Source organism: Ambystoma mexicanum, chromosome 4p (genome assembly GCF_040938575.1).
Source record: "Ambystoma mexicanum isolate Mex_15411 chromosome 4p, UKY_AmexF1_1, whole genome shotgun sequence".
NCBI classification, from domain to species: Eukaryota; Metazoa; Chordata; class Amphibia; order Caudata; family Ambystomatidae; genus Ambystoma; species Ambystoma mexicanum.
In genome coordinates this window covers 848,778,488-848,792,066 of record NC_090927.1, presented here as the reverse complement: position 1 = coordinate 848,792,066, position 13,579 = coordinate 848,778,488, and the positions used below count along the sequence as shown (strand labels likewise).

At 47.3% G+C, this 13,579-nt stretch overlaps 2 protein-coding genes across 2 annotated transcripts in view; both read right to left on the bottom strand.

Annotated features, from left to right (window-relative positions):
• Nucleotides 1-13,579, bottom strand: part of MMS22L (MMS22 like, DNA repair protein) — a 1,233,593-nt gene that overhangs the window by 364,232 nt on the left and 855,782 nt on the right. The gene's annotated exons all lie outside the window — the stretch shown is intronic.
• Nucleotides 151-1,023, bottom strand: LOC138453821 (protein arginine N-methyltransferase 1-A-like). The gene has a single exon (XM_069606991.1). The coding sequence runs from the start codon at nt 1,021-1,023 to the stop codon at nt 151-153; it is 873 nt and encodes a 290-aa protein (XP_069463092.1).

The following is a 13,579-nucleotide window of genomic DNA, read 5'->3' as shown; positions in this document are numbered from 1 at the left end:
TAGAGGTCAAACCGATAGAACAATCAGAACGAAAACACTAGAGCTGACTTATGGATTTTAATCTTCTGAGTCCAACAAGTCGTACATTAGTAAGCACAGTAGTACAATCAGTGTTCCCTATTTGCACATGGAAAGGACACTTGTAGGTATTCAATATAACAAAGGTGAGAGCAACAAGCGTTTACAAAAAACTGCTTGTAAGGAGTAACGCAATTGTAAAGGAGATGTGAAAGTCAGGTCGTCCACTTTGACAGTATAGATGTCAACTTCCTTAATCAAGCAAGCATTGGTAACAAGTTGCTTGGGATCAACGACATCCACCAGAGGCTCCTTAATTGCCACATCTTTTATGCAGGCCATATCGAACCCATACACATTCTCCCACCAGTGAATCTTGTAGTCCTTGTACTGTCGGTCTTCAATGGCAGTTACATACAGAGTGGCCCGGTCGGGGAATATCAGCCCATCTGGTGTCAGCCATTTGTCTCTAGCATAGATGACGGTGTTTAGCATAGACTCGTAGAAAAGGCAATATCCCATCCATTCACTGATGATTATATCAACTTTTTCGACTGGCAGCTCCACCTCTTCCACCTTTCCCTTTATTATAGTAAACACATGATCAAGCTTGTTGGCCTTCACAATCTTAATGGCGTAGTCTGAGATACTGGAGCATTCAATCCCAATAACTTTCTTAGCACCCGCCTTTGCAGCGAACATGCAGAGTATGCCTGTACCACTGCCAACGTCCAGTACCACCTTATTCTTGAAGAGATGACGGTTGTTGAACATGAAGTTGCGGTAGGTAAGGGTGCGCACCTCATCTTTCAGCATCTCTTCATGGATACCAAAGTGGGCATAGGAGTCGAAGTAATAGTCCTTGGATGTCATCTCCTCTGCTGCTGGCTTGACAACATCGTCGGGCTGATTTGAAGAAACATCTTCCACTGGACTCCGCAGGCTCAGTCCATTAGCCAACTTGGCTACAAAGTTCTCCATGGTGCAGCTCCCCACCTCCGTCATCTTGGTGCCCCTCCCCTCCTGCTTTAAATGGAGGGGGAGAGGACTGTGAGGCGAAGCCGACGAGAGAAGGCCAGGAGAAAAGGCCTCCTGTGCCCTTTGCAGATCTTCACTGCTCGTCTGCCGTTTGCCCCAAACCTATGCCGCATTCGGAAGGTAAGAAGCACAACCTTTGCAAGCTTCTCTCTAACCCTTGCTCTACTTCAAGGCGTCTCAGATTGCGCGCGCGTACTTTGCAAGCAGCCATCAGCTCACAGCCCATCCCCACGAGCACCCGTAATGCCTGGCTATGCTCACGTACTGTACAACCCTCTCTACTTACTAATAAGGCCAGGCTCCTCCGCCCAACCTCAAAGCCTGCATCCACTACAAGTACTACCAAAACAGCGGCCAATAAAGTAGTACTTAACCCCTCATACAATTGTACTGCCTCCATACCAAATGTGATTCCACATGTGCCCACCACCACTGAAAATGAGCCCCCAGTGTAAAATCTGTGGTGTGCAATTCTTCTACCACCATTTTGAATGCTATTGTGCCAAATGCTACTCCACCTGTGTCCACCACCACCGAAAATGAGCACCCCAGTGTAAAATCTGTGATGTGCAATTCTTCTACCACCATTTTGAATGCTATTGTGCCAAATGCTACTCCACCTGTGTCCACCACCACCGAAAATGAGCACCCCAGTGTAAAATCTGTGGTGTGCAATTCTTCTACCACCATTTTGAATGCTATTGTGCCAAATGCTACTCCACGTGTCCACCACCACTGAAAATGAGCACCCCAGTGTAAAATCTGTGGTGTGCAATTCTTCTACCACCATTTTGAATGCTATTGTGCCAAATGCTACTCCACATGTGTCCACCACCACTGCAAATGAGCACCCCAGTGTAAAATCTGTGGTGTGCAATTCTTCTACCACCATTTTGAATGCTATTGTGCCAAATGCTACTCCACATGTGTCCACCACCACTGAAAATGAGCACCCCAGTGTAAAATCTGTGGTGTGCAATTCTTCTACCACCATTTTGAATGCTATTATGCCAAATGCTACTCCACATGTGTCTACCACCACTGAAAATGAGCCCACCAGTGTAAAATCTGTGATGTGCAACTCCCCAAACACCCACAGCGCAACCACCCCCTCCACCTCACCCTCCCTCCCTCCTCATGAACCCCCCCCCCCAGCCATTACTGAACCCCACCTGAAATGCGCCATGATTAACGCTAGGTCCGTCAATGCCCACGCTCTAGACATCCACGACCTCCTAACCTCCCATGACCTAGATTTACTCATGATCTCTGAAACATGGCTACATGAGGCCTCCGCCCTACCCCCTGGCTATTCCATCACCAGACAAGATCGCCTCTCTAAAGGTGGAGGTGTAGCTATTATTGCCAGAGACTGCCTCTCTATTAGAAAGGTAGAGAAATCCCTGAACAACAACAGCGACTACCTACAAGTCAAAATAACCCTCTCTCCCCACTGCACCATTACTATGCACACTCTCTACCGCCCGCCAGGCCCAACAGGAGACTTTCAAGCCTCTCTCATCCACCTCCTCTCTGACAACCTCAAAAAACAGTCCAAAGCCATTCTCCTTGGGGATAAAATATACAGTCATTTATATGGGTAGTGGGCTTGGATTTGCGAGGTTTGAGAGGGGCAATGGAGTTGATAGCTCCTGGATAGTAAGGACGTAGCAGCCAAATCCCTTGACTCAGCCCTCAAGGCTCTAGGCTACAAGAACACCATCCTTAGCCCAACTCACACCCAGGGCAGAACGCTCGATTGGATCGCACAACACAACTGCCCACTCATCATCACAGGAAACACTCCCACCCCATGGTCTGACCACCACATCATCACCTTTAGCATCCTCACCACTAGCTCCCCTGCTGCCCCCTCACCTCAACCGCTCCCACCCTGCCTCGCCAGAAGCTCCCGCCAGCTCACTAAGGAAAGGCTACTGCCCTTCCTCCAAGGTCCAGCCTTCAGACCACCTTTTTCTTCAGACACAGAAACACTCGCAACAACCTATGATGCTGGCCTCAAAGCAGCTATCAACTCCATTGCCCCTCTCAAACCTCGCAAATCCAAGCCCACTACCCACTCCAACTCTTGGTTCACCCCTGAACTCCTCACACTCCGCAACGAGAAAAAAGCTGCACTCACACAGTGGCAAACGTTCCACTCTGACAAAGACAAGATGATCTTTAAAGCCCTATCCACCAAATACAAAAAGGCAATCACCCAAGCAAAGGCCAAATCTTTTGAATCCAGAATCTCGGAAGCCCAATCTAGCACAAAAGAAATCTTCGCCATTTTCAGGGAGCTCGAGACACCCACTCCCGCCCCCCAGAATTTCACCAAAGACAAAGACTTGTGTGATGAAATACAAACGGCCATGCAAACCAAATTAAGCCTCCTCAAAAACAAAATACTAGCCACCAAACAAGCCCTACCTAGTAAGCATATACCTTTCCCACCACCTACCCCGCCCCCCCCCCCGCCCTTCTCCTTCAAACCCATTCAGGAAAAAAACATCATCAACATAATGAGGAACATCAAACCCTCTAACTGCAAAGGTGATGCATGCCCAGCCTCCATTATCAAAGACTGCACGGAAGCGCTAGCTCCCTTCCTAACAGCCTTTGTTAATGCCTCCTTTACCACAGGGAAAGTCCCCGCCTCCCTCAAGGAAGCTTGGGTCCGCCCTCTTTTAAAAAAGCCAACTCTCGACCCCACCTCCCCCAACAACTACAGACCCATCACCACTGTCCCATTCCTCCTCAAAATATTGGACAAAGCAGCCTACCTGCAGGTTCAGCACTTCATTGAAGAGAACAAACTCCTTGGACTCCGCCAATCTGGTTTCCGCCCCAGACACGGGACCGAAACCGCCCTACTTGACCTGAAAAACCAGATGGACGATGCTAGAGACATGGGTAAACCAGCACTTCCCCTACTCCCTTGACCTATCCGCGGCCTTCGACCTCGTTGATCATGGCGTCCTATGCCACCACCTCTCCTCCACTGCCAAATTTTCCCCAGAGGCCACAGCATGGATCACCTCCTTCTTACAAGACAGAACCATGCAAGTATTCTCTGACCTAGCCGCCGCATCACCAACCATCATACTCTGTGGTGTGCCCCAAGGCTCCTGCCTCTCCCCCACCCTATACAACATCTTCACAGGACCCCTCTTCCTCATCCTCAACGCTATGGGCATCTCCTACACCAACTACACCGACACTCAGATCCTCCTCACCCTCACAGGTAACTATGACACTGACTCCCTGACCCTCAACAACCTCTACACCATCATCCAAGCCTGGATGGCAGACAACGGCCTATGCCTCAACTCTGACAAGACGGAGCTCCTCCTGGTAGGTTCCCCCGACTCGCTAAAAAATCTAGATGCCCAATTCAGTCACTTCACCATTGACTCCATTAAAATTCCTGTCTCAGATTCTGTCAAAACTCTGGGAGTCTACCTGGATTCCAGCCTATCCATGGATAGACAAGTCAACGCAATAGCCTCCACAGCTGCTTATCATGCCAAACTTATCAAAGCAGTCAGATCCTTTCTCTCCAAAGAGAACTGCACCAACATAGCCAGAACCATCACCGGCTCTAGGCTAGACTACTGCAACGTACTCTTTCTAGGAACCTCCAATAAAAACTTAGAGAGACTACAAGTCATACAAAACAATGCTCTCCGGGCAGCCCAAGGCATTGCTAAAAGAGAACACATTTCGGAGGCCAGAAAACTAGCCCACTGGCTCCCAATAAAGGAAAGGACCGTATTCAAAGCCCTCACACTGACACACAAGTGCATTCACCTCACTGCTCCTGCCTACCTCTCACAAAGGATCCACCCCATCTCCACTTCCAGGCCAACCAGATCACCGTACACCAACATGCTCTCTGTGCCACTAGTAAAAAGAGTCAGAGCGGGCAGATCCAGCTTCCCTTATCTCGCGCCCACTCACTGGAATGCCTTACCTCCCACTATCCGAGGTGAGGCCTCCCTCACCTTCCGCTTAACTCTGAAAACTACCCTCTTCACATAAGGCCCGTCACATCAGCATGAATACTTATCATATAAGTTGTAATATATGACCAAATGCAAGATCTGTAACAACAGTATGATGCTTTGTAGTATTCATAATGTGTCAACAATCGCTATCTTGCCTGTACCCTGTAACTAAGTTATTGCAAGTAACAGTGCCTCAATGCCCCTGGGCTGCTTGCGCGCTATATAAATATAAATAAAGCTGTATAATAGTTACAGTGCAAACAAACTCTAGATGTATGGATTTGATCATTCAACAGTTCATAAATGAAGTCTCATATTCAGGTGTGACCCCGAATAAGAACGACGCGTTTCGGTTCATGGAACCATCTTCAGGGGATATACTTCATTTTTATTTTCATAAACATTAGATTCTAACATAGTCTCTTGCTGATATAAGTGCCAGGAAACAGACAGGTAATCCAGACAAGAAACAATGGATAGCCAAAAACCACAGTATGTTGGGGTATCTATGGAGGTAAGGACAAAAGTTAAGCTATTAAGCACACCAATAACGGGCAATCAGTCCATAGTGAAGAGAAAGAGATTTAGAATATAAGTACAGACAGTAAACAATGGCAGACTACGACAAATCGTTAGGCATTAGCCCGTGCGAACAAATGCAAGTAAACTGCATGAACAAGGGGAATTGGAGGCTTTAGAACACTGCACAAGTGCAGCAACACATACCAGTAAGGTTTAGCTGTACAGTGAAGTCCAAGGTATATAATAAAAGCGAGTACAATAATATAATACTAAAGTCTCAACCAAGCGAGGTACGTGGACCAGGTTATTGCAACGTGTAACTGGTTTCAGGGAAACAAAAAATGCATACCTTCCAATGCGAACACGCAATGAACATCTCGCCGCTGCTGTGCGAGCGAAGTAACTGAGCTTCCCAAAACTACAGCGTCGTCTTGGTAACCCCGCGCATGCGCGTGAGAGCACCAAAAGCGACGTCCATCTTGGTGTGGGCACCAACGAGTGCAGCGTTGCCAAGGTAATGTAACAGTAAACAAGAGTGACACACTGAAAGAGATGGGGCGGTCTCGAGCAGTCCGGAGCAAGGGCTGCACATAACAGCTGTTAAATGACAAATGATCATTAAGAGAAGGGCAGTACGTGTCCAACATAAGACCTAGTCAAGGGGTTAAAATAACGCGCGCGTGGGGGCAACAACCGTAGTTCAAAGGAACTACAGGGTGCCCCCACGGCGCGGCAAGTGATTAATCATGGCGATCGGTCAGCAGAAGCTAACCAGCATCCACAAAGGTAAGAGAAAAGGTCTAAAAAAAACAAAAAGGAACAGAGACAGCAATCGACAACAATGGAGGAGTCTAATCTCCATGGGCAATTCAAGGAGGCCACGAGATGTATGGAAACGTAGAGGAGAACTCAAAGCCCTGGGCGCGGGCAAGCAGCCAACAACAAGGCAGAAGGGAGAGTCAGATTCATGTCAGAACTTGAAGAATAGCTGACAAGGAGACATCACAAGTCGGAGGAGAACGGAGAACATCGGGGAGGTAAAAGGTCAACAGTCTACCTCGATAAGAGGTGAAGAGGAGCTCAACAAAGCAACGGGGGAACAAATGAAAATGCATCATGCAGTAAGTACCGTACTGGATGGTACATGTCAAATTTAAAACACACAAACAATGATTGCAGAGTGTGTGAATGGTGCTAATTGGAGTGACATATTAATACAATCAGAGCATACTAGTTTTCAAAGAGACAACAAGTTTATACAAAGCACATAAGGTCGAATTCCGTATTCATGCCACGTGGGCTTAGAGAGTCCAGCAGTTCAATCCATAAAATCTCACGTTGCAATAGTTTACGCTGCACATCTCCACCGCTGCTTCCTGCTGTGATTTGTTCCAAGATAACACATTTCAATTGAGCAATGGTGTGACGTGCTTCAGAAAAGTGTAGTGATACTGGTGACTTGGGACTCTTAGTGCGGATATTAGATGTGTGCTCAGACCATCTAACTTTGACTTTTCTGGTCGTCATGCCTACGTAGTATAACCCACAAGGACATTTTAATGCATAAATAACATTTTGGGCATCACATGTGCAAGAATGCTTGAGAAATATAGGTTTGCCAGAGTGGGGGTGTGATATGCTGTTGCCTTTAATGATGTTGCCGCAGTGCTGGCAATTGTGACATGGAATAGTCCCCTTAAATGTTTTCTGTAGACTGGGAGATGGAATTTCAGCTTTGACAAGGCTCTTACGCAAGGACCTACTGTTCCTGTAAGCAAAAGTAGGAGGTTCATGAAACAGTTGTTGTAACTGTGGGTCCATTCTAAACATGCTCCAGTTCTTTTTAATGACCCTTTTGATCTTCATACTCTGCATAGAATAGGTAGTGATGTAGACAAGTGCTTCTCCCGGCTTGGGGGGTTTAGGAGTCAATAGTGTCTCTCTTGCAGTGCTCCTCACTTTGTCTGCGACTTCTGTGATTTTTGAGTGGTTATACCCTCTAGATGAGAATTTGGTTTCCAATTGTCGTGATTGACGTTCATACTCATTGGTCTCAGAGATAATCCTTCTGTAACGCAGAAATTGACTAAACGGGACACTATCGACAGTTCTTTTCGGATGAAAGCTTGTAGCAAGCAGCAGGCTGTTTCTATCAGTCTTCTTAGTGTAGATTCTTGTCTCGAGAGAGTTATTACTGGCATATACCTCCACATCCAAAAAGTGGATGGTAGTGTCGCTTGTTGCTGTAGTGAACTTAATTCTAGGATGAATTGAGTTCATAATTTCGTAAAAGTTTTGCAGTTCTTCTTCCGGACCAGACCAGATTCCAAAGATATCGTCAATGTATCTTAAATATAGTGGTAAATGCCTCATCCATCTTTGGGTAGCCCAATGGTGGGTTTTGGCAGTGGTCTCCTGTGGTCCGACTGACATAGGCACAAGTGGATTGGCGGCCTATTTTTCAGGTTTTTCCTGCACCCTTCTGGGTGATTTTAGTGTACATAATGCTTTCCAGCGGCCATTCTGATGTTCAAGATGCACACAGCGCACAGTAATGTTGTAGGGCCTGGACTAGTGGGTTAAAACATCCCACACACTTTCCTGGTGTACTCGCCTGCCAGGATAAATCACTTAAAACTACAAGTACTCTGCAGTATGGGTTACTTCAAAACATCAATAAAGTCTAGGACTTTCAACAAGATTCACAACTGCTTTCATAAGGAGGCAACACACATTGGTGCTGTTAGTTCCACTGTTTAATTGGCCACATTAACTGCAAGTTATATTCCTCTCCCCTTTCCACTCTTCATAAGGAAGTTCACTCACCTGACTTCTTTGAGTTTTCACAATCACACCTGTTAACTTATCTTTTATTCAAGTTTCTCTCTCCAAGAAAGCGGTTTTCCCTTTTTATTCCAATTACCCTCTTTGGCTGAGGCAATGCTGGTTGTTATTTGTCTTACAAATTGCCAACTCTTGACTATGGTAATGCCAATTCTAGTTATGGTTCAATATTGCCCCGGCTCTGCTTCGTCAATGGTGGTTATACTGTGGGTTCAATCCTGCCCCCTCTTGTCTTGGGAAATGGTAATCACAGTCGGTCTTAAATGTAGTTTTTCTTGTATTTGGGTAGTGATAGTTAAACACTTTCCCCTTTAGTTTCCTTTTCATATAATCTTTAGGCCAAAAACGTTTCCTTTCATTAGTTTGGTATTCAAAAGATTGACAAGCGGTTATCGGTTTACCACCGAACACCCCAGGGTCACCCGACCGAGGATAATGCACTTGGTTTTCCCTGCGCGTCCGTGTATCCCGTTGCCATTGCTGCTTCAGCTCTGCGGTTTAGGAGCTTCATAGAGCTCCGGTCGTGATCCTGTGACCCACGCCTTCCCAACCAGGAGTCTTCATTACTCCTCTTAAGTCCCGGTGCTCGTCAGCCACCAGAGATGGGCACAGTATGCGGATAGCTCCTCTCTCCCACTGAGACAAACTGCAACCACAGAGCTTCTCACTGTGCAACCTCTGCAGTTTGGGCTTCTTCTGCTTAAGACTCTCTCAGCACTATTAACTGCTAAAGACACTGTGGTGGTCCCGGCATCTTCGTTCTGCCCCTTCTGCATACACGGCCACTGACAACCTTCTGTTGCTACTACCGCTACTCCTTTGCATCTGCATCGGGGGGGGGGTTAAAATAGTAAAAATTCCCGCTCAGCTGTAGATTGTCAGAAACACTAGACTGCATCCTGCAGTTCTGTGCCTCTGAGCTCCTCTTCCTCGTCTCAGTACCTATGGCATTATGGAACTAAGTCCTCAACCTTCTTATTCTGTTTATCACAGATTTTGATTTTAGTTTTACTTAACTCACTATGTCTGTAGAACATATCTTTAGATAAGGATCTTAAAGATATTAATGACTGTTTCTTATTTTCACAGTCCAAACCAAAGAAAAGATCACATTTCTCAGAAGGGAGGCTATTGGTGTTCGGATTGTTATACGGACCATAATATCTTTCATTACCAACATTTTGGTTATTCCTAAGAAAAGGAGTCTGACTCTGCAAGGAAGCCATTAGGTACTCTGGCATCATGGACATCTCACCCTCCGAAGAAGATAACTACTGCGCATCTCCTAACAGAGCCCTCCTATTCCCTTGGGTGCCTTCTTCTCTAAGGTGATCCACCTGGCTAAAACGACACCCAGGGTTAGGATCAGGTAGAGGATGCCTTCCCCTGGCCACTAGGGAGGAGACTTTAGGCAGGGATTCTGTGAGGACTCTGCAGGATTCATCAGACTTGCCACAGTTGTATTTCACCACACTAGCTTTCCACTTCCCAGAGTGTTCCTAATGTAGCTGTGTGTTACGCTCACCTGGCTCCCACAGAGGGGTCGATCTGAACTGGACAGCTGCGGTCTCCACCAATGTGACGCGTAGGGCCGAGATGACGGACTGGACTGGCCCACCTAGTTTCGTTTGCTTGGCCCGTAGGAATATTCTTCTGCAAATGGAGAAAGGGAATTAACCACCCGTGGAGTTGAGCGTAAATCCCCTCACCCTTGCTGTTCTCCCCACAGATCACCTTTGATGTCCCCTCTTATAGTCTCACCTGATGGTTTGAAAAGATGAGCTCTCCATCCTGCATTGAGCGCAGGGGCGCGTTGATAACCAGTTGCTTCACTGGCTCGAAGGAATTGGTGAGTTCCAGAACAATATTGACTCCGAAAAGTATGTAGTTCGTAAGAGTTCACATGTCTGACTTTCACTCTTGTCCGATTCCTTGCAGTTTGCAGCTTGACCCCAGCGAAGAGTTCCTCATGGTAGCTGACGAAGTTCAGGTAAGGATTTGGCTTATCCTACACAGTTCAATAAAATAAGGCCAGAATGTAACCTGTTGCTTACTCCCTTATTCAGGTGTGGAGAGAAAATATGAAGTACGGGGAATAATGCCTCCGGCAGTAAAATTAGGTAAGTCTATTGTGGTGAGAAGAGTTCCCCTTGTTTGTCCCTTTATCTCACCTTGTTGTCCTTTTGTTCCCCTTAGGGGCCGGGGTACGGCGAGGATGCAATGGAGACTGCGCCGACCCGTGAAGAGGAATAGTACCCCCGGCGGTAATCAGGTAAGTCTATGGGGGTAGTTACTATTGCCTCTGCTTATTCCCTTGGCTCACCTTTGCTGTTCTTGTGTTCCCCTTAGGTGCCAGAGTGCGGTGGGAACGTGCAGAAGGATGCAGTGGATCGTGAGGATGCTGCGAAGGCCGGTGAGTTCAGCACGGCGCTGCAGCAGGCGAGGCAGCGCGCGTAAAATGCTTCTTTCTTCCAGCTCGAAGGCACGGTGGATCCGGAATTCGGGTAAGGATCAAAGGTTTTGCTCTTATTCTAACCTCTTCTCCTTCTGTTCCCCCCTTTTTCTAGGAGCTGCAGACTCAAGGCGGGCGTGGCAGAAGACTGGATGCAGGCTTGCAGACACGGTGAGCGTTACGCTGCTGGATGCAGAATAATGCGAAGCGTGTGCTGCACTTCGGGCGTGGTTTAAATAGCCCCCAAAGTAGTCCCAGGTAAGTATTCCTCCCCAGCCCCACCCGAGTAAAAAATAGTCCCTAGGTAAAATAGTCCCTTCCAAGCCTCATTTGGCTTGGAGCTCTGCAGCATGGTCTGCATCAGGTAAGTTCTATTCTATGAGCCTGGTGCCTATGGCGCCAGGACTGACTCTCCATATGAGCCTGGCGCCATAGGCGCCAGGACCGCACCCAAACGGCCCCTAGCATGGGTTTTTGGGCTTGCTCAAAATAACTTGATGCCTGCTTCCGGGGTTGCTGGACCTGGTCTGGTTCCCCGGGGGTAGGCATCATGACAGCGTGCTACTTTAGTCTCACCACTGTTGTATTTTGTCACACTCGCATTTTGATCCCAAAAGTGTTCCAAATGTAGGTCTGTTACTTTGAATCTTGCCATTGCCATATTTTGCCACACTTGCATCTAGCTTCCCAGAATGTTCCAAATGTAGGTTTGCCACTGAATATTGCACAATTGCATTTTGCCACACATGCATTTTGCTTCCCAGTGGGTTCAAAAGATTGGACTGCCACTGTGAATCCTGCAACAGTGGTATTTTGCATTTCACTCCCGATAGAATTCCTAAGGTAAGTTTGCTGCCTTGCTCTAGCAACTGTTGGATTTTGCTACACTTGCATCTTACTTCTCGGAGTCCTCCAAATGTAGGTTTGCCAATGTGAATTTCACCACATATTCCCAATCTGTGTTCACTACTTTGAATCTCGCCACTGCAACGCATACACTTTGTATCCCAGCATCTCACAGACGCATGTGCGCCACTTTCAATTTCTCCTCTTATTTTTCTGCACACTCATTTCACCTCTTGGAGGCACTGCAGACCCCACGTTCCTGTAGTCGCCCGTCCAGAAACAGCTAAAGCTGCCTTGACTTCATTCGTCCTCCCACTAAGAACCTGAATATGTTACTTCTACTGCACCACTAAGTTAAAAAACCTCCAGAACACTCAACCTCCAAAATTAGAGGTGTCAATTGGCGCACCAGAAAGGCCCCTATTCATCCGGTCAGACACCATCCTTAAATGTCACCTCCTCCCTTCCATCCTAGCACTCATGAGAAGCAATGACCCACCGAGACATCCCTGCCCCCAACCATCCACCCTCCTTCACATATTGTCTTTCCAGTTCACTCCCCGCTACCAATCCAAGCCTACTTTTGACTGCTCCGCCTCCACTCGCATCACTAGCTCGACAATCACCCCATTAAGATACTCGCTTTGCATCTCTAAGCACCCGAAGTGCAATACTTGCATCTGCCCCGCTCGACCAACCAGAAAACCCTTACCCACATGCCCCCAGATCCCTCAAAATACCCAAAGAATGGACACACCACTTCCCGCGCTGTTCCCATCGAGCAAAACTCCCCTACCCACAGGCATAAGAATCTCTCACACCAAAGCCCACACTTCCTCCCCTAGACCCTCACCATAGTAGCCCCCAAGGCCTACACACCATGCCCCCCTCCCGATTGGAAATCCACCCGCATCTCAGAGACCTTCCGCCCCCCCCCTTGTCTCCCACTCCAACACTACAGAATCCCCATCCACTAACCTAGGTCACCTAGCACCTGGTACCTGGTACACTAATCTGCACCCTCCCCCTGCAAACATTCCCACCCCTTTTAGCCACACCACCCTCCGTCAGAGAAGTTCTCCACCATCCCAGCCCTCACCAAACATCCACCAATAATGCTTATGGCCTCTGTCCCCTCACCCTCAATCAGTAGCCAACTGCCGCCCCACGCCCCAGCCCCCTCCCAGATACCCTGTTAGGAAAGATTTCTCTTTACTGCACCTTTCATTCCATCTTTATGAAATCCCCAAACTTTTTGCTTTAATTTTTTTAATCTGACCTGTACTTTTTGAAGTGCAGTGAAGCCTTAAGCTTCACTACACTGGCTTTTGCTCATATGTTATGGGGAAATTGACATGTCCTTCAGGCTGTCAGTAGTGGGAAACATTTTTCCATTAGTAGTGTTACTGTTTTACTACTTTTGGTTACTTTTGTATCACTTGTGGTAACCTTTTGTCATTGTGCAATGCAGCTGATGCTGCAGTACAATGGGGTACATGTTTCTTTTGGACTAGACTAACTCTAGATTTTTTGTTACTCTAGGTGTGCTAAAAAGATAAGCTGGTGGCAGCAGTGACTTTTTCACACTTTTTAGCGCATTTGGCTACTGTCAACCATGGCCGTGCCACGAGATTTTTCACTTGTCCTTTTTCCATCTTGTTCTTTAGCCTTCTTCCTGGCCTAAGAGGCCAGGGAAATCCTTGTAAGGACTTCCAGTGCCTGGGAAAGCAGAAGCTTTTGGCTGGCTACTGGATGGCAGTGTGTGTTTGCTGACAGGATGTGGGCTGGGACTGCCTGGTCGCAATCCACAAAATGTTTGCGGTGTGTCTGAGTGGTATGCATTAATGTT

Bases quoted from the DNA above. Each gene is read 5' to 3' on its own strand.
- LOC138453821 (XM_069606991.1), bottom strand. From the start codon at position 1,023: ATGACGGAGGTGGGGAGCTGCACCATGGAGAACTTTGTAGCCAAGTTG.